At 35.9% G+C, this 21,759-nt stretch overlaps 1 protein-coding gene across 4 annotated transcripts in view; it reads right to left on the bottom strand.

Moving 5' to 3' along the window:
* LOC120632698 (furin-like protease 1) overlaps positions 1–21,759 on the bottom strand; it is a 248,215-nt gene that overhangs the window by 54,602 nt on the left and 171,854 nt on the right. For all 4 annotated transcript variants that reach the window (XM_039902670.1, XM_039902669.1, XM_039902668.1 and 1 more), the window contains exons 3-5: positions 8,988–9,165; positions 6,980–7,125; positions 2,102–2,230 (exon numbers count right to left, since the gene is read on the bottom strand). In XM_039902670.1, the coding sequence (XP_039758604.1) occupies positions 2,102–2,230; positions 6,980–7,125; positions 8,988–9,165 (453 nt within the window). The remainder of the gene's footprint in view (positions 1–2,101; positions 2,231–6,979; positions 7,126–8,987; positions 9,166–21,759) is intronic.

Here is a 21,759-nt window from a genome sequence, read left to right on the forward strand (position 1 = left end):
ACATGAGAATTTCACGCTGTATAATAGATCAGTACATTCCTCGCATAGATGCCCGCTGGCATGCTTTCAACCTATTATACGGATACTTAATTGGAAGTTCACTTACGTTATTAGTATCCACGCTGGCATAATATCTGATTGACTGCTAAGTGATTGGTTAATTAACTGGTAATGGACGAATCTTATTAATGTGATTACCTTCGTTTACACGCCCATAGTTTCATTTTGTTCGTGACCTATTTAATCTTAGAGACTTATAGTATGCTAGCTGCTGCCTGCAACTTCGTCTGCGTTTGTTTTTGTTTTTCAAAAAGACATGTGGTATTCAATTTAAGTTTAATTCTACGAACTTTATGTATTTAGGATAGCTAAGCCTTAAATGACGGATTGGCTGCCGTCCGCTGAGGAGTTGTGTCCTCTATCTCCAATCACATCCATCAGATCTACACGAAATTTGGGCTAAATTAAACAGACGTTATAAGCTCTAAAGTACAAAAGTAATTATTTAATTCGGTTATCATTTGACGGCGTTACGGTCTAAAATCGTCAAACACTTTCTACCCCTCTCCCAAAAGAACTGAGCTTAATTTCGGGATAAAAAGCATCCTATATTAATTTTAATACCTTCAGAAATATATGTAACAAGTTTAATTATGATCGGTTTAGTAGTTTTTTTGTGAAAGCGTAACAAACAAACTTACATTGACATTTCTAATATTAGTAGGGATTCATAACGTGGAAATAGTCAGGCAATGCTTTAACACGGAGGTACTGACATTTGAAAGGTGCTATCTGTTCAATTATGACAAAACACTGCATAACTCTTCCGGCATTTGTCACCAACCCAATTACTGGCGCAATACAGGGCACGGGTCTCCTTTCAGACCGAGAAGGACTCAGGCCATAGTCTTTCACGCTGGTCAAGTGGATTGGTAGACTTAACACGCCCTTGAGACCGTTATGGAGAACTCCCGGGCATGCGGGTTTCCTCACGGTGTTTTCCTTCACCGTTTCAAGCAAGCAGTGGCGTCCACTTCATACAAGCACAAAAGCACTGCCTACCTTACATCTGCTGTACGTAACACATAAAGAGGAAGGATTTTCGATTTTATCCCATCTTCCATCTTTATGCATACCTAGGGCAAGAACCCTGTGCACGCCACTGCAAGAAAGCGGAATTAAAAATTTCCTCCGAAAAGTTAGTGTTGCGTGCCGGGGCTCGAATTCGGTCTCCACGAAAGGAAAACCGAAGCCTTAACCACTACGCTAACACCGCTTTCGATATTATGCCACGTTTATTTGCAAGGCTCTAAGAGCAGATGAGGTGAATCTGTACTAGTGCGTTTTTCAACTAATCTTTGCGACTTCGTTATCAAACTAACTTATTACAACCTCTCTCGCTATAATATACTTTTCATATATCTTTATATTCAACTATATCTTTTTCTTTCTTGCTGTTTTTAATTAATCATCTTTTCTTTTCCACCACTTATTGCTATTGTAAATTAACTGTACTTTTCCGGCAATGTTTAGTCTAAGTTTTAAGATTATTATGTATGTATTTTTGACGGCCGATTGGCGCAGTGGGCAGCGACTCTGCTTTCTGAGTCCAAGGCCGTGGGTTCGATTCCCACAACTCGAAAATGTTTGTGTGATGAACATTAATGTTTTTTCAGTGTCTGGGTATTTATATGTATATTATAAGTATTTTATGTATATTAACTATTCATAAAAATATTCATTACTTTGGTGCTAGATGGCGTGTGTATTGTCGTAGTATATTTATTTATTTAAGTTACTTCCATGAAAAAAAAGTATGTTTTATTTTAATGTGTAATAGCATAACAATAACAGGCATATGAGGGTAAACACCTATGCCTCAACACTGTTTTTGGCCATAGTTTTTGGCTTACTATCATTAAATTGGTCCTTCCATTATTACAATAAAAAAAAAGAAATATCAAGTATAGTATATTTCCTATCCGCTTTGTATCATGAAGTACGAGTATATTTCTAACTTTTAAATTAAATAATATTTTAATCTTAGGAACGCTGTTGCCATAAATGATCCGAGAATAGTTTGTAAGTAAAGTCGACTTACATAATTTGCAACCAAATCGGGATGGTCGGTCTCGAGGCCATCGTCCAGGATCGTGACCACCACGCCTCTGCCTGTGACTCCTTCCCGCCACGCCGGGATCACGTTCATATCTAAACCACCACCTCGGTTCTGTGGGAACAAGCAACATAGTTAATAATCATTATCGTTCTAAAAACCGAATCTAAACATTTTTTTAATTATAATTATTATTTACTAGCTGTACCCTTCTTCTTCTACTTCGCTGTGGCACATTGTGATTGAATGGTTGAGAAAAATAAAGTCAAAGTCAAAGTCAAAAATATCTTTATTCAAGTAGGCCCATAGGTGGCACTTTTTATGCGTACATAAGAATTACACGGTAGTGAGATGATGGCGATAACCACATTCGTAAACTTAAAACTAAAGCTACGAGGGTTCCAAACGCGTCCTGGTCTAAGAAGAAGCACACAACAAACTTAGCCGGGTTTTTTTTTTGTTATCACCATCTCACAATATGATTTTAAATTATTATAAGAGCAACCTGGTTAGAGCAATAATTTACACCCAAGCTTTTATAGACCCAAGCTTTTATAGACCCAAGCTTTAATAGGTTAAAACAATCCTTGATGCGTAATTAACATTTTTATATATATAGATATATTATCAAAATAAGCAACGACACGTGCTTTTGTTTACAATGAAAATTACTAGTTCTCTCCCTACAATAATGTAGGAATATATATTTTAGCTGATATTCACCTCATTTACCCCTGATAAAATTGAATTTAAAATATTTCCTCATCATTGAGGGACCATGAATATCGAGGTTTCATACGAGCTGCCATAAAGGTAGCGTTTTAATTTCGTTAATGGATGTCATGATATATATTTTGTATTATAACGTCTGGGCTAAATAGATTGATATCAATATGAAACAAAAATGTTTCATAACCTATAAATCATGAGAAATAATTAATTAATGTATTTCTCTCTATCTCTATCTAAACTAGACCTCTAACTTTTTGACATGTGTGTGTGTTTGTTGCTTTTAATTAAAAAAATATAGTGATATTTTAATATTCAATACTTATTTTATATCGGCGACGCTATACGACGTCACGTGTTATCAATGATGGTGTTTGCCAACTTTGGTACTTTGCTACTTAATTTTATATAGGTATACGAAAGTATCTCATTTCGCAATAAACTTTAGTGTAGTTTTCATGATAAAAAAATTTCTTTGAATTATTATTAGAAAATATTCCAAGACCTTAGTAAATTTATGTTATAGTTCGAGAAACTCCGATAAGCCATTTTAGAATGGACATTTTTATTAACGTTTCATCATAATAAAGAAATTTTAGATAAATTCCTTTATTATGATAGAATACATTTTTATTAAATATCAAGTAGTTCAAGTAACCAGCCCATAAAGTAAATTCTCTGTAGAATTACTTACGTTGCTGTTTGAATTAACCCTGCTATTTCGTTTGTGATAGGTGTACAACTACTTGATCTGGAATACCATTCGGGCTTCAGTTTTTCGCGCTTCTTATATTATGAGTTCATTCACATTAAGAAATCCATAGACATGTTCTAAGCAAGCGTCTGCCTCTGCATTACCACTTACCATCAGGTGTGATTAGTGAAAGCGCTGCTATAATACGCAAAAATAGCCGCGGAAAATATAAATTTGTCCATATATTATAATAATATGCCAACATAAAATGTATGAAACATTATTTAGACACGTTTCAAAGACATGTAATTAAACGCTGTCACAAGTTAAAGGGCGAATCATGTTGGCATCAAAATATAATAAGGCGGAAAATTTGCTATTACTTCATACAAAACCTTTTGAATGAGGAAAATTATTTAATCTAGTTAGTTAGTAATTTTCTCTATTATTTAAAAGGTGATTTTTCTACCGTTTTTAATGACAGCACTCATACTGTAAAATTGTTTTATTTATGCTTTATGCCCGTTTTCACCTAAAATGAAAACCTAATGATTTAGGCGATATCTATAGAAATAAAACGTTTCAACATCTCTTAGTTGATAACTATTGGTGAACGGTTGACGCCTTTCCTAGGCATGCGTTAGATCGTCTTTGAATGAGTCTCCTTAGATTAGGCGTTACTGATGTAGGCATTGCATTGTTCATCGTTAGTGAAAACCAACATTAGTGAAAAATACAAAATGAAACATTTCATTAACTTAGTGTTACTATTATAAATTGGGTAAATATTTAAACTTTTGACAACTATAACTTGATATGTCCCAGATATCTTATTAAATGTGCGGATAATTCTTATTTAATTATTACATTGTCTTCAAGATTTAATTAAAATTATATTTGATTTACAGGCAATGTTCATGACATTGTGTATTTTCATTGGTAGTTATTTAAATATAAATACGACTGCATTGTCGAAACACTTCAGTCCTGTATGAGACATCATTTTTCAGTACTTTTGAAAAATCTAAGCGAACTAGGTTTAATATCCAATTATTTTGTTTCGTCAGAGTCAATAATAGGAACAGTGATACCGCGCTCTTACTCATTACGGGTATTTAGTGCTCCTAATTTTTTTTTCCTCATAGTAGAACACTGGTCATACAACCGCTAAAAACGAATAAGTAAATATGGATTGGCTCAATTGTGTTCATGGACAAAAGTTGCATATAAGTGGGCATTAAATGTTTTTTTTTTGTTTATTTACTTTATTTCTTTGTTAAATCAGTATACTGATAAAAAAAACTTGGGTGTGAAATATTGCTCTAATAACAAAAAAGAGCACCTGGCGAAGTTTGTTTTAGGCTTCTTAGACCAGGGAGCCTGAGACCAAGGACCAGGGAAACCTCGTAGCTTTAGTTTTAAGTTTACTAATATTGTTATCATCTAACTACCATGTACGCTTTTTTTGATTATAAGGGCTATGGGCTTCCATTAAATAAAGATATTTTTTACTTTGACTTTGAATTGAAATTGATTCTTATATATTAGAAAGAAATGGTTTTTGTTATTAGCATTATAAAGGTGGGTGTGAAAATAAACTGAAGATTAGCCGGCCTAACTTCTGGTGAATTATTAATTATGAACTATGTGCAATGCTGAGTACATCGCTATTCTGTCCTTTTTAATTTACTTGTCCTTGCGTAGCTTGTCAATACAGTTTTAATTTAGAGTTTGGTGCACAATAAAAATATAATATAATATAATATATAATATTTATATAACCGTAGTGATCTTATAGGTGAATAAATAATTTATTAATTATTAGCTGGGAGAATACTAAGAATTTGTAATCTAAATATTTGAACTGGAGTTTTAGCCTGGCTATTTCATTTCGAAGTTAGATACCCCTTGAAGATTAAATTTCGAAGGTTGGGGTTTTCTAAAAAACCTACTTCGGAAATAAATAAATGTTTCCTACAAAATTTTAAAGTCGGTGTAAAATGGGAAAATGTCTAGGTGCCTTCCTAGTTGCTACAGCGCAATACTGCATACTTTGTATACATCGGTTTTTTATGAAACCTATTCAATATTATACCTAATTCTAAATTACGAGAAAATAAAGGTGTTACCTATATTTTCTCGTAATTTCTCAACATATAATCTCAAGTGTGTAGATAAGATTATATTATGTAAGTCAAAAATGCACCTAGTAAAAGGCTGTTATTTTGACATTACAAACAGACATTTCCATTTAATCTATGTAAAGATATAGACTAGAGGAGTGTAAGTCGACTAGAGAATTTAATTTACCAGATGGGACATATAAAATGGGTCGACGCGCGTCGTCTAGCTTGCTCAATTTCCTTTAGAGCAAATTTCTAACAAGCAAAAGGTGAACCATCGTGCAGTATCTAATCCTATTAAAAATACCGCACTACCTAAATCCGAATACCTACTTTCATACTAATATTTTAATGTGAAAATATGTTTGTTAGTTTGTCCTTAACGTAACAAAATAGACAAATACAAGTATGTATATATAGCTCATAGCATCGATATAAACTAATTACTACACTTACCTACTCTTAAAATACATGAGACCACAAAATAATTACGTTGTTTCTTGAAGTTATCTATATTTACTTCATATTACCATATAATATAGAAAGATTGTTTTGTTTATTTGTTTGTATCGAATACGCTCCGAAAAATACGGGACCGATTTCAAGAATTTCTCAAGAATTAACATAGGCTATAATTTATATCCAAAAAAATTGGAGATCCTTAAAGAAAATTGCAATCATGTAAAGGAGGAAAATTTGGCCCATACTCATTACTTAGCGTGTGCTGAGAAATGAAAGCGGATAGCTGAGTCCAGAAACACCGCTTTATGCATTTTGGCTGCAAGCAAACTAGCACGAAATCCCAGACATCTCAGTTGGTGTGCGATCCTGTTGGTTAGTCCTGGATAGCCATCCAGGACTAAACCATGCGAAAATATCACCATGGGGATGGCTTTATAAAACCTGTCACTTCAGTGCTCTACTGCCAATACCAGTTTATAAGTTTTGGCATCAATAAGTCAGACCCAAAACACTGTTAATATTTTAAATGCGAGAAATTTTCTTTATTAATTATTATTCTTTATGAATTACTATATGATAAGGCCTAAGTGTTAAGGCCGCCTTTGTTACACAAATTTAAATTACTTGTACCTTTGTTCTTTTCTATTTATTTCTGTTTTGTTCTTGTCTGTAATAAAGTATTTTTAATTGATTGATTGAGTTGCATTATGAAAAAAGAGACAGATTAACAATCTGTCTCTTTTTTCATAATGCAACTTTCGCGTACATAAAGTACCTACACGTCATTAGTTTACTCAGTCGAAGTGACGCGCTACGTTATTAGTTCTACAAAAAAGAAATGGGACAGCAACGTACCAGGTACCACATATGCGGCCACTTGGGATCGTTTAATTGGAACTTGGAATCGGCGGAACGGGGTCTCCCTTTCACTCTGGAGTGCAGCTCGCGTTTCGAGCCGGTTTCCCTCTTCATTGAGGGCGCCTCCGATGATTTCGTTGCAGCTAAAACAAATAACAAAATTAAAATAAATCACATATGGTAAAAGGAAATGAAAATATGTCAGCGCACAGCTACCGCGAAAGTTTGAGTGTAAAATCTAATGATTAGCTTGTTATATTGTTTTAACCTATTCAGGTTCTTACTGGACATAAATAGTACCTCCATTTTGTTAAGTTAACTAAGCACATGGCCCACCAGATGGTAAGTAATGAAAGTAATAATGGTAAGTATTGGTAAGGAAAACAACCGTGTATAAAAAGCGCAACACTTCGCTGGGCATACATGGAGCACGTCCTATTCGCTGGGCATACATAGAGCACGTCCTATAAAGTATCGCCCTTTGTCCATCAATCTGAGGTGGGTTAAGCTTCATGCGCCTGTACAATAACAACCAAACAGCAATGTTGCTAGGCAAAATCACATATAACTTTACTACTACTAGAACCGACATGACAGTCGAATTTAGATACCTGTACAGCATACCTACAGTCAGCGGACGAAAAAAAATGGAAGTCGCCCTTTCTAACAAATTGTCATATTTCGAAATGGATTCCAATTAGTCTACGAGTGCAGGCACCACGAAATGAATCGCAAAATACATGATTGGTTCTACTGTACGTCATGCAGCACGGAACCATCCGTGATTCGCCGGCAGTAAAACCGTCAGCATTGATTCGTCAGTAGTGAACTAAACGCATGCGGGGCACACTTCACCGAGGCTATGGTTTCTTTAACAATCATTTTTGAGCAGTAAACACACTTGTATGATTTTTTTCTTTCGCTGCTCATGGTCCAGTATAAGACATCCATCGATTGATAATAATTTTAGTGATATAACGGGTACAACATGGCAATTATACGAGTTTTGTCGATTTTCCAACCCGACATGAAACGTGCTCATGACAGTACTGTGGTGGTGCGGGTCGTCAAATTGAGCTGTCACGGACAGATTCTACCTACCCGCCGTCAGAGAAATATTGACAAAATTTAAATAATACGCATAGTAGGTACACGCTTGTTATGTCTACTTTAAAATTGGTCATTGTTGAAATTTAATTTATGTAAATAACCTCAGTAATTGACAATATAAGTGGCGGACTGAAATACTAAAAGTCGTAGGTTCCAAGTAACTAGCTATTATGATTAAGACATTACAGCTGACCAACCCACGTTGGAATAGCGGGGTGGGCAGTGGGGTGGATACAGGGTATGCACAGGGTATGCAGATGATATAAAAAGGAGGAAATCTGCAGCACCAGATTCATTAAAAACGTAAGGGTAGGTATTGTACGAGATATAAATAACCTACCCTTAAGTTTTTATAACCTGTACTGAGGATTTTCTCTACTTTATATCAACTGAATACCCTGTGCATACCTTGTATGCACCCCACTGCCCACCCCGCTATTCCAACGTGGGTTGTTGAGCTGTAATGTCTTCTTGTTCTGTCTCTCTAAAATCTCATCTATAAGGAGACCGGTGCCCAGCAATAGTACGTTAATAAGCTAACAACACATACTTCAAATCGTCTAGACACAGGCGGTTGCCGATAAAAAAATTGTAATACGATAAAAAGTCGGGGAACTTCGTTCTAGATCACATCAAGTTTAAGCCGAAGTCTACAACGCTGGTCAATTGCGGATTGGTGGGCTTCAAACGCCTTTAAGAACTTTATTTCTTTATCTTTAGGCTCACAGGCATGCAGGTTTCCTCACAATGTACTCCTTCACCGTTGAAACAAATTACATTTAAGGAGCCCATAACTTAGAAAAAATAGAGTTACACAAGGTAAGAACACGTCGTATGATCAAATGACCTTATGCTTGTTGATATTATCTTATGGAAGAGTGTATTAAATTCTTGCCTGTACTGGTACTGTCGGGTATCGTCTGAAAATCCCGCTTCTTTCTGGACAGGACTTTCTGCTGTTTCGCCCATTTCACGCGCTCGTCTACCTCCAGCCGACCGTGATGCTCGTTGGCCGGTGACAATGACCGCTTCGCTACCGCGTTGTGATGGAAGTGGTAGTGGTTTTCGAATATCTGTAAACAAAATTATTACTTTTACAGGGCTATCTAGTTTCTACGTATTGAATGAAAGAAACAACCTATTGAATCCCTACTAATAATATAAATGTTAATGTAAGTTTGTTTGTCACGCTTATTATATTCGCGTAACAAACAAACTTACATTAACATTTATAGTACAAAAATAATCCCCGATCCTCATGAAACTTTGTACACATATTCTTGGAAGTGTTAGAAGTAATATATAGGATACTTTTTATCCCGACATTAAGCTCGGATCCTTTGGGAGAGGGGATGAGTGTTTGACGATTTTACACCATAACTCCGATAAATTATAACCGATTTAAATAATTATTTTTGTACTATAGAGGTATGATAGATAGATAGGTAGATATGTGTTTAATTTTGCCTAAACTGTGGTTGGAAATAGAGGACAGAACTCCTTAGCGGACAGCAGCAAACCCCACATTTAAGGCTTAGCGATACTATACACGATATATACTTTAAGTTTTTTTATATCTACAGCTAAATTTAATGCGACTTCAAAAAAAAAAATCAAACGCAGACTAAGTCGCGGGCAACCGCTTGTTAAATAATGAATATTTTCACCATATATATTTTAAACTAATGACTTGTTTGATTAGTTTAGTTATAAGTGATTGTAGCATAATCATGATTGTAGTAAGTAGGTTATATGCAGAAGTAGAAACGAAAGATACACTAGCAAAATCCGTTATTTCCCGCAGCCCTCGGGTAACTGCCGAAAGTTTCAGTTTCCAATCACGCCTGTTCTGAATTTTTGGTTATGCATCATATTATAAAGTTGTTACTTAAAAATGCTAATTAAAATAAAGTAATTTAATATGTAAAATTGATATATTAAATAAATAAATACATATACTACGACAATAAACATATCGCCACCTAGTTTCAAAATAAGCGTAGCTTGTGTTATAGGTAATAAGATAACTGATGAATAATTCTTATAATATATAGATAATTACCCAGACACTGAAAAACATTCATGTTCATCACACAAATATTGCCCAATTGTGGGAATCGAACCCACGGCCTTGGACTCAGAAAGCAGGGTCGCTGTCCACTGCGCCAATCGGCCGTTCAATATTACACGAGTAAGAGCTATGCATAATAACATAATTAAATATTAGGACCGCAGCACCGTGGAATATAGTTTCATATGAAACAGAGCTCGCAGCTAAATTAAGCCAAACGAAAACGCTGAACCTAGTGTAAACGAAGTTAATTTAGTACTGAATTTTAAGTCCGCCGCGATATTAAACTTCACCGGTAGCTTCCGAAATGCATAGTTTCACCGCATTGTGCCCGTGGCTATCTTTTTGGCAAACAATTTTGTTACGCCCGGATGCGCACTATCACTATTATCGTATGTAGAACAAGTTTAAATATATATGTATTTATATAAACATTTATAACCGTTTTAACCGTTAGGGAAGAGTGGCGACGGGTTGTAAAGCGACCCACAACACCCAGATGACGACCACAATCAGTCAGTCAAGACAGTAACGAAAAAGAAGAAGTCACCTTTATAGATTTAGGTCAGCACGTAGCATGAGAAGGAGATGAGGCAGGAGAAAATCTCCCCGGGAAAAATTTCTTCTCAGCTTTATCAACTCTCAGAGCTGGCGCACAAGTGGAAATAATATCTAAATAATTGTTACAGTAATTTTATAAAGTGGGTAAATAATTAAACAGTTGATTAATAACCAATGTTCATGAGATGGAATCGGTGGGTATTTCGATGTAAATACGACTGCATTATTGATACACTCCAGTCATACATGGACTCGAACGATGCAAAGATACCTCCCGGTTACTTAGTCGTTTATCATAATATATGTGTAATAATAAACGGGGGTAAACTTCTGCTACTCCATGTTCACGTGCTTTAAAAGGTGGACACGTTAATTATATCGTCTGTCAAGGGATATATAATCGGGAGATATAATTTTTATCACCTGCCTGTGCTAGCCCTGCTGTATGTCAAATTCAATGACCTCTCAATTAAAGCTTAGGCTGGGCACACGGGTTGGTGATCGCAATAAATAAATTTACTGTGAGATGGTAATAACAAAAAAAAGAGTTACCCGGCTATGTTTGTTGTGGGCTCTTAGACCAGGGCGCGTTTAGAACCCTCGTAGCTTTAGGTTTAAGTTGGCGAACGAAGTTATCACCATCCCCTTACAATAATGTATTATATGTATGAATGCTTCATGAGTGCCTGTGATAGGCCTACATGAATAAAGTAGTTTTGAATTTGAATTTAATAGATGATATAGAGGACCCTGCTACTCGTTCTCCGTTATATTTCCTTAGTCGCCTCGTACGATAATCGTGGGAAAGTGCAGTGAAAGTGGTATACGGTAGGGACGTAACAACACAGCAAAATGGCTGCGTGTTCGCAAAACTGTAAAATTAGTCGATGAATTTACTGGATTCTTTCATCATCTTCAAGCTATTGATGGCCTTCTGATGGGTATAACCCTCGTCAATAAAGGGGGAATTAAAGCAATGGTCATATTGCTCCAATACCCAGTGTAAACGGGCTATAACATACTATAACATACTATAACATAATAGGGATAACAGCCGGGGCCGGCGGTCTTACGTGCTCTCCAAGGCAAGGGAGTTGACAGCACCCGTTTCCTAACTCTGGGCTGGTACTGAAAATTTATAGATGATAAAATTCAAGACCTAGAGGCCTGACCAGGAATTCGAACTCAGATCCGTAGACAAACACTATATCAATGAGGTAGTTTGATCTTTTTTAGATTACGTCGCATTTATAATACACCCATACTTAAATACATACCGCATTTTTAACGTAGACCCTGGAATCGAATCTGAAACCTTGTTAAGCGTAAAAAATAATGTGAACAGAATTTTGGTCTGCTCTTCACATGTCACGTTGAAATCCCATTAAATCCCACTTGAAGGTATAAAGACTGTCTCTAAAATAATAACAAAAATAATTGAAAAAATAAGTATGAGAAATATTAAGACACTAGTCTATGAATCAATAAGTTCAAAAACCAGCATTAGAGCAGCGTGGCGAATGCTCTTAAACCCTCTAAACCCCGATAGTAAGATCCCAAAAATAGCCCACATATCACCTATTCCCGAAAAAAGGTAAAACAAAATATTTAAACAGAAAACCGATCTACCAAACCTCCGTTATATCCGATTGCAACAGCCTCCCAAGTTAATTATTCATAGAGTCCGAACTGCATGCCCCACCGCTCTTTTTTTAAGTGCCTCTCGGGTTTCCATTCTCTCTTGAGATACATAAATTTTAAGAAAATACGAGTGCGAACCCTCGAAGATATTTTTCGCTGTCTTAGCGCCCCTTGTATTTTGTTTTTCAATTATATAAAAAGTAAGGGCGTCTTCGGATATTCTTTAGGGACTCTATACAAATAAACGTAGCATAAAGACAGAATACTTATGTAGTGTTTTGTCACACTACAACTGTCATCACCCTTTAAATGTCAGCGTGATAAGCTCTGATTTTAAACTAAGATTTTCGTGGTAAATCAACATTTGTTAAATACAGTTCAACGAGTACATACCACGATAGTCCCGTCGTGACCACGATCCATACACCTGGGTCTAAATATCTTGAATATATTTAGGAATCGATAAGCTCTGTATAATAACCGACGTTATATTAAGTTTTTTAAGACCCTAGTGTTTTTTCCTCCTTAACAATTTACAACGCCTTTACTACGTCTGTGGAGTAACCCCACAGACGTAGTAAATGCTTAATGTAGGACATTGCGGAACCACACACGCGTTTATTATTCTAAGTTGCTTTTGTTTTTGTACTAAAAATGTGTATATAGTTCTCAAATGCATGCTTGCTTTCTTTCTTACCCAACATCGATTCATCAAGTCAACCAATGTACATCCACTGCTTGACATAGGTATTTTGTGGGCAGTTCTAAATACCACGGTCTTGTGTCGCTTGGGTATAGCGGCTTCTTGCCCCTCGTTAGATGTCACCTGTCATCCTACGTTGACCTGTACGAGGTCGCTATTCCGGGACCTTGAGAAATCTGTCCTAAAAAATCTATAAACTATAAACAAAAAGGTACTACCTCCCATGGTTGTAAGTTCTTGCATATATAACAAGCTATGCCATTTGTCTGGCCTATAAATTAGCCAGACGTTGCGTGCTGCGAAGTGCTTCGTAAATTATATAAAGAAACGAAAGTACTTTATCAAAATATATGTATAAAAAACAATAAATAAATAAAAAACTTAATTTTAGCTATAAACGAGATTTTATTTTGATAGAGTGCAAGAACATTTGGCTAGTTGCCAACTTTTAACAATTTGTTGAGTATAATAAAATCGGAAAAATAATGTTGAAACGGCTCTTTAAAGCCCGTAGGCCATTGTTCGTGCTGGCAACATCACTAAATTGCTATTGCTATTCAATAAATTATATCGCTTCGATAATCAATAAAAAATAAATGCTGCGATAGGCCTTTAGTCCACTGCTGGGCTAAAGGTCTATCCAAGGAGGAGGGTTTGCCCATAATCTTCACGCTGGGCAGACGGTAACACAGTTCCATTAAGGATAGTATTCGAACAGGTTGATATACTTACGTAGTTTACATTTCTAATGATTGACCTAAATGCAAGGTTTTGTGTTCAAAACTTCGGAAACAAAGGGCTTTCATACTAACTGCTAGCACCGATTTTACCCTTTTAGGGTTAGAATCTAAAAATATACTTTCGTAGCTGACATCTTATGCATTATATATGATTTAGTTTCATCGGTCCAATGGTTTTTTTAAACGCGAAAAAAAATAAAAACAAAGTCACGGGCAACAGATAGTTTAATATATTTCACCCCTATACCTGATTTAATAATGTAAAGAAACCCTCTCGCTCGAGTATGTTACATATAACATTATTTATCGCTTCAAAGCAGGCGCGATATGTTCAAGGCCCGTAAACATCATTCAAAGAGAAACCTCGCACTGGCATATACTCATAGCGAAGGACGGGACTCTTTATCGCTTGGGGACCCATGCGTGCTAGCTCACGGGGCAAGATATAAATAAAATTATGTAAGCGTGTTGCCGGTACAGAGGAGTACAGAAAAGTACTATTATAATGTTAAGGATTACTTAAACAATAAGAAAGCTTGGGTGTGAATTGCTCTAACTTCATAGCTTAATTTTAATTTACTGTGAGATAGTGATAATAAAAAAAATTAACCGTATATAATAAAAAAAAATTACCCGGCTAAGTTTGTTGTGGGCTCTCCTTAGACCAGGGCGCGTTTGGAATCCCCGTAGCTTTAGGTTTAAGTTGGCTACCGAAGTTGTCACCATCCCCTTACATTTATGTAAACATATATGTATGAACGCTTCATAAGTGCCTGTGACAGGCCTACATGAATAAATAAATTTTGAATTTGAATTTGGTTATGACTTATATCCAAACGTGGTTACTAACTATGGCTCTCGTAAGAAAGCTCAGAGACACTCAGCGGGCGATGGAGAGATCTTTTCTCGGAGTGATGGATGGATGAATGCAGTCAGGAATGAAGAGATTCTTAAAATAAATAGATTTACCGACATAGCTCAACGAGTAGTGAAGCTGAAATGCCAATGGGTAGGGCACATAGCTTGGAGAACCGTTGTATATTGGAGTCCCAAGGTGCTGGAATGGCGACCTCGCACAGGCAAATGTGTTGATAGACATCCAATGAAGTGGACAAATGTCATTAAACAAGTCGCAGGAAGCCGCTGGATCCAAGTAAAAAAGAAGTAAGGCGTCAAAAAAAAGTATAGGAAGTAAAGAAGATTTTTTTACATCAGTATTTTTATAACCATCATCATATCAACCGATAAGAATTTCCATATTCCACAGACGTTGTGACGTCGGCTTCTAGAGGTTTTTGTGATTCGTTGGATATCGTCAGGCCAAAAAGTTTATTATAAACATCCGTCTAGCGTTGAGATGAAGGGTCTTATAAGTGGGATGTCCGAGTACGAACCCCAACGAGAACGATTGGGGAATTATTCCCTTATCTGGTAGGATGGTTTAGCCGTGCCGGCAAAGACGTGCCGCCAAGCAATGTAGCGTTCTGAAACCGTTCAAGGATTTTGGTTTTATACGAGTATAACTGCCATAATCCCAACAGGTTAGCCCGCTTCCGTCTTAGACTACATGATGAATTATCATAATTATCACTAGGTACTCTTGGCGTCAAAGGCCTAACTGTAGTAGAAAAAAAAGATCGTAGCTGGATTTTTATAAAACTAAATAATAAATAATCGAACTACACGCTACTATAATAACAGTGCTCCCCCGATACTTTTCTGCCATTTAATAACCTGTGGTCGTACACCAAAGAGTATACGTACACAGAATAGATCTGTAACATATGTCGCTGTAAAATTCCTTTAGTATGAAGACAACCGGTTGGCAACTTGAAGTAAAACTTATTCAATCGGAAAGCTATTCCTACAATCTAGGCACACTTTGTTTAAGTAGTTGTTAGGCCGTATTATGAGACGTTGGCGTTTACTATCACTAACCCCAAAGGTTAGCTCATAAAATTTATATCTATGTAACACGTGTGGGAGGCTTATGGCGTATATTTTCTCCGGAGGTAGTTAATATGCGGGAAGCCCTTAGGAGGTACGGGGGCGCGTTGTTATGGAGAAGGGACCTTCGCCTCGTTAGAATGACGTTTCAGAGGCTTGTGTATTGTTGTCATAGACTCATAGCGGTATAAAGTGTATTGACTGTTTCAAGGAGTCTCTTGATACCTAAACAAAGGAGGCCTATTCCCGTATACTGTATCTCGAATAATGATTTAAAGGGGAACTGAATGTTTTAATATGGATCCTGGCTTACCTTCTGACCGCCATTTCATTTTATTTTCAACAAAGCGACCACGCATATAACTTGTATTACTAAACACCTAGCATCAATACAAATATGTATAGTATATTTCCAAAATCAATAAGTGTCAGTTTTGTTTTTTATAAGCTATAGAAATTTTGCTCGGAACCAAAACTTAAAAAATCGAGGGCCGTTGAGAAATCGTTTATAATATGAATTTATAAATAATAGAAAAAAATCTATTACAGGGATGCATAATTTTAGAGTTAATGAAAAATAAAAATAATAAAGTTTGTATTTATTTTGCGGCGCTTGATCGCACGTTTTGAACTTGACTGGCATAAATAAGAGATATAAATATTATAATTAAAACATTACGTTACGACTCTTGAAAACGTGGAGAGCAGCTAGCCTTTAAAACATCCCTTTACAGGAATATTTACCATAATGTTTTCACTGTAATGATGCCATAACACAAAAAAAATATGCTATCATTTTTATTTTGATGAACCATGATTTTGATGATGTAATTTTAAAAAGGGTTAAATAGAAACGATATTCAGTAATTCTGTGTAAATTTCGTTGAATAGACATAAATTGATGAGCCAATTATGAAGAATGACCAATTTATAAGGGTTCCAACGAACGTTTGTAGTAATTGCTGAGAAGGTTTTGATCTCACAGCAAAACAATCAGTCTCAATAGCGAAACAACTTAGTGCAATTATCTTTAAAGTGCGATTACATCACTGTTTGTCGAGCCAATTGGGATCGCAATAACAATAACAATTTCGCAAATCGCTGTTTTGCGGCAGATTTATATCTGCAATACCCTTTGTATAAGATCAGGGGCCCAAGTCTGCTATTACAATCGTCTGTGTCGTCTTATGTTAGTAATAATTTTTATTTATTTATGACTAATGTTTAGGGATCATTTATGTTAAACTGCGCAGGTTATCACTGTGATAACATAAATATAATACAACATATAACATATGTAATAACTAATTATAGTTAGTAAAACATTTTACATTATTTTTGTTTTTTTTTTTCGATAACAGGTCAGTAGTCTTGCTTCAGCACGCTCTGTGCTGATGTAAAATGATGTAGCAGTGTCTTCATATCCATACCTAGGCATGCCTTGCCTTCGTTTTGCTATCATTTTAATATTCTCAAATTTTTTATTAAAGTTACAAGAATTTTTACAAAATTACAATAATCCTAACTACAAAAGAATAGGTAACCTGTTTGAAGTTTTTAAAATGTTATTTTAGTATTTTAATATAAAGTACCTCCTAATCTTTTTCTTTTAGCCTTACAGGTTAAGGCTGAAAGAAGGAAACCTACTTACTAGGTAACTACTTGTTGTACCTACACTGTTGCATCATGATGTAAACCACGGTAAAATACAGGAAAAGTACTCTGGACTACATAAATTAAAAAAATTAAAAAATATATATAACGTCAGCTTAGTAAAGCACCTTAAACAGATATGCAAACCGTAATTATATATATATTTTGACGCTATTCCACGCTTATTTTTTATAACTTTAAAACAAAGAGCATTAGGTCACTCTGACATTACAGTGTGTTTTTATAAACACTGTAGTTTACGAGATTTGCTATTTCTAACCAAGTTTATATATACTGGTTATAAAGTGAAGTTACCCGGAAAATTGATCTCAAGAGTTTATGTAGCTGGCAGTAGCCGGGGCTGTTTAAACTTCTCGACCTTGACTTAAGTTCATTATCCTGAGGCTTTTGCGGTTACTTAAGCCCTTAGGGCGCCATCGGATTACAGGCTACAGGGCACCGCGATCGTAATTAATTTAATGAGACTGTTATTGTAACAAAAAAAAATTGTTTCCAAGATTCCCCAGTTCTAAAGCGTTTTAAGTAGGTTCAAAGTATCTCATGACTGTTATCGTCAGCCTATTAACGTCTCACTACAAGACACAGGCCTCCTCTCTTATACGAGAAAGGGGTTTTAGAGCATAGACTTGTTGGACAGAGGGATCCAAGGATGTGGTTTTCAATGCGTGAAAATCCAGCTCCCTCAGTATAAAACACAGACAACTTTTTTGATCGACGCGAAATCAAATAATTTTTGATGTGTCTTTCATGAAACTATTTAAGACGAAACAGACATATAAATATTTTGGTAAAAATGCATATTTAATCATTTTGGCATCATTGGTTAGAGGACCTAATAAAATTATTATACATTTATTATACATTTTTAAGTTACACAGAGCAGCTTAATGCACTTATATGCGGATTTTATTGAAATTTTTAACACATCTTGACCATGTTCTGTATTGACCCATAATTTACCGATTTTTATCCTGGAAAAATATTTTGATTCCGCGGCAAATGAAATATTCTACGCTGACCTAAAAAAGAATCTAGTTAAGACTAACTCCAAATGATATTAAATAGAAATGTTTCATAAACGAAACAACCGTTCGCTTGTTTTCATTTATCCAACCATTACTTCTGAGTTCTGCTGCGGTTTTTCAAATTTAATTGTGACCGCATTTTAAATAATTCATTAATGACCGCGTTGTGGAATTATAATCAGGTGCATTATAAACGAGAGGTAAATACATTTTTTATATCTTCCATCTATATCTTTAAACTCTCATCACTTCTCAATAATGGAAAGGCATATGTACGCTTTATAAATGCCTATTGTAGGCCTACCTGATATAAGTATATCTATAAGGGGTTGATTATTATTAATTTGTTACGAAACCTACTCAAGGTGAATGCTCTCTGTTGTTACAACACTTTTGTTACAGCACTGCTAGTTGTTACAACACTTTTGTAATCCGACAACCCGCATCTGAGCAGCGTAGTGACTCTAAATTCTTTAAAAAAAAAAAAAAAAAACTATGACTATAGATCACAGCGCTTGCCACTGCGCAAGGAAGGTTGTCAAAAATGATAGTCATCATTAAATATGTTCCGTTTGTAAAGTAAGGGTCATATATGTAGAATTGTTTACTGTATAAGCATGGCGGAAGCGGTCAGAGCCCAGTGTGTAGGATTTCGACTTCACTTTCGGGAGGCCGAATTCGAATCCCAGCACTCATCTCTCATTCAGCTAAATTATGTGCTTTTCAAGCAATTAAAATACCAATTGCTTCAACGGTTAAGGATAACACGTGACGTGAGGAAACCTGCATGCCTGCGAGTTCTCCATAATATTTTCAAAGGTCTGTGGAGTCCACGGCCTTAACCCCTCATCAATAGGTTTGCCTTATCAACCAATAATGGGTTGTTATGATGATGATGATGATAATAATGGTACAATCAAGAGCATTTTGAGCTAGAACTAAGGGCTATATGCACAGCACACACACAGAGATCACCTCAGAATCAGGCTGTACCTACTCTAGCTCTAACACAAACAACGTTTTAACAGCACCATTTGTCTTGACAACCAACTTTACACGAAATGATTTTGGTTGTAATACCAACTGTATACATACTTCTAGTATAACTCAGAGTTACTTCTAGAACAATGTGAAACGGTCACTAAATTAAACGCCGCATTACAGTTATCATAAAGTTTCGCGTTAACTACGACTGTGATTTCGCTTTAAACTCTATTTCTCTGAAAACTTTTGTAATTAACAACGTCCTAACTGTACACAGTATCCTCTAACTTTCAGTAACGTTGAGATACCCACTACAGAACAGTTATAATTAAATACTTTACTGGCGTTTTGTTTAATTTATATTTTAACAAGCTGCCTCGTACGACTATGTCAAATTTGCTCGCTGTTTGCATTTTTATGTAGGAAACATCTGCAAGCTTCATAAATCTTCATTTTTTAGCCCGATGAGCGCTATGGTCTGCAAAAGGCTCCAGCAAGGGTAATTCGGGGAATTATAATTTCAGATTTTCCTCCGGTCTGGTCTGGTCTAATGGGATTTATTCTCTTTTTGTATTTTTAGTAGCAAACTAGTAGCTTTACAAAACTTAATTTTTTATCGCAATGCTTAGCAATGTAATGCCAATACACCCCACCAATCGGTTTCTTGGTTTTCAAAATTATAAGGTTGCCTGGAAGAGATCGCTACTAAGCGATAAGGCCGCTTATTGTATCCCACTTTTTAATTTTCCTATTGTTGTGTCCCTTTTTTCCGTTTGTGGGGTACAAATTAAGTGCATGAATAAAAAAATAAAAACTGTAAGGTTACACATAAAAGGGGCAATTTTAAGAATTATATATTCTGATTTTTCTCTGTTGTGGTGGTAGCTTTGGCCATGGCTAGATACCAGACTTCCGACAAAGACAAATTACGATTCAGTGTTGCGATAACATGTCACGTAGAAACCAATTAGGGATAAGGGATTCATATAACTGCCATACCTACTACAGATTAGCCCGCTGCCATCTTGCAACAGCATCAACCAAATCTTGGAGGGTAGTAAAAATAATCTTAGCGTATTTGTTGAAAGAAAATCTAATGTATTGAATTTATACACCATCCGGGCATCGAAGCCAGGACCTCGGAATCCGGAATCAATCATGCTATACAAAGAACCATAACAGAAAATTAGGCATGTATAACTGGAGAAAAACGAAATTATAGCTGAAGAAGAAGTCTTTTTCTGCATCTAATCTTTCCGTACTGTTTTCGATGCTATAAGCTTCTTTGTAGTACCAGTTTTTCTTCCTTACACAGAAAACCAATTCGTCCTCAGAGCTTACGTATATACCTTAAATAAGTTCGAAAAGCAACATTCTAAAAGCCAATGCAATTTGAATTTCAAAGCTTAGACAAAATAAATTCTGAAAGCATGGTTGATAAATCTTGCGGTCGCGTAAGGTTTATCTCGTAGGGGTATGAAAGCCCGCATTAGCATATGCTAACGTCAGCTATGCTCCAACACCTCCGCTGCAGCCTTTGTTCACGACCCACAGGAGTCAACGTCAGAACATCTTTTTGCTCTAACATTCAGCGGTGCATTTGGTGCTTCTTTATGTGCTAGTAATTTTAGAACGCTAATCGTAAATTTCATCTCACTCAAGGCATCACCTCATCGTCAGTTGTTAAATGATTCGGCTTTGGATGCAAGCCTCCTTTCTTATAACAGATAGTGATTAAGAGTTTTAACCCATCCCACTGTTCTAATTCGGGGTTAGCTGGCTCTAATAAACATCTACAAATAAAGTAATGCACTCTCCTGTAAAAGATACAGAAGTCGTATCACCGCTGCCGCCAAGTTAAATGGTGCATTTGGTAATTCTCTTTTTTTGTTGCCTATCAGCCATTCAATTTCTCTTTATAACTCGTTTTTTATATGTCTATAACTTATCAGGCGATGTCGACGTGAGCTTAGGGTGCACAAATCACAATTATAATTTAAATACATATGAGGCAAATAGATGTGAGTCACCTTAATACATCCGCTGCGCGTTCTTCATTTACATCATCAGTAGCTAATTAAGAAATGCGTTTTAGCAGTTGCGGCTATGAAGATTCTCGTCGCAGTGTGCAAAAAGACTTTAATGACTCACAAAACTAGCTCTTTTGAGCTTTATTTTTAGAATGTATGAACTTCAGGTGATGCCACAGTTTTTATTGCGTTCATACAGAATTAGTGTGTAGCAAGTCCACGTAGAGATCAGGTGCTTAGTTAAAACAAATCGGTATGAATGTAATGTTATATTTTAATCTATATGCACCT

This window comes from Pararge aegeria, chromosome 20 (genome assembly GCF_905163445.1).
Source record: "Pararge aegeria chromosome 20, ilParAegt1.1, whole genome shotgun sequence".
Lineage (NCBI taxonomy): Eukaryota > Metazoa > Arthropoda > Insecta > Lepidoptera > Nymphalidae > Pararge > Pararge aegeria.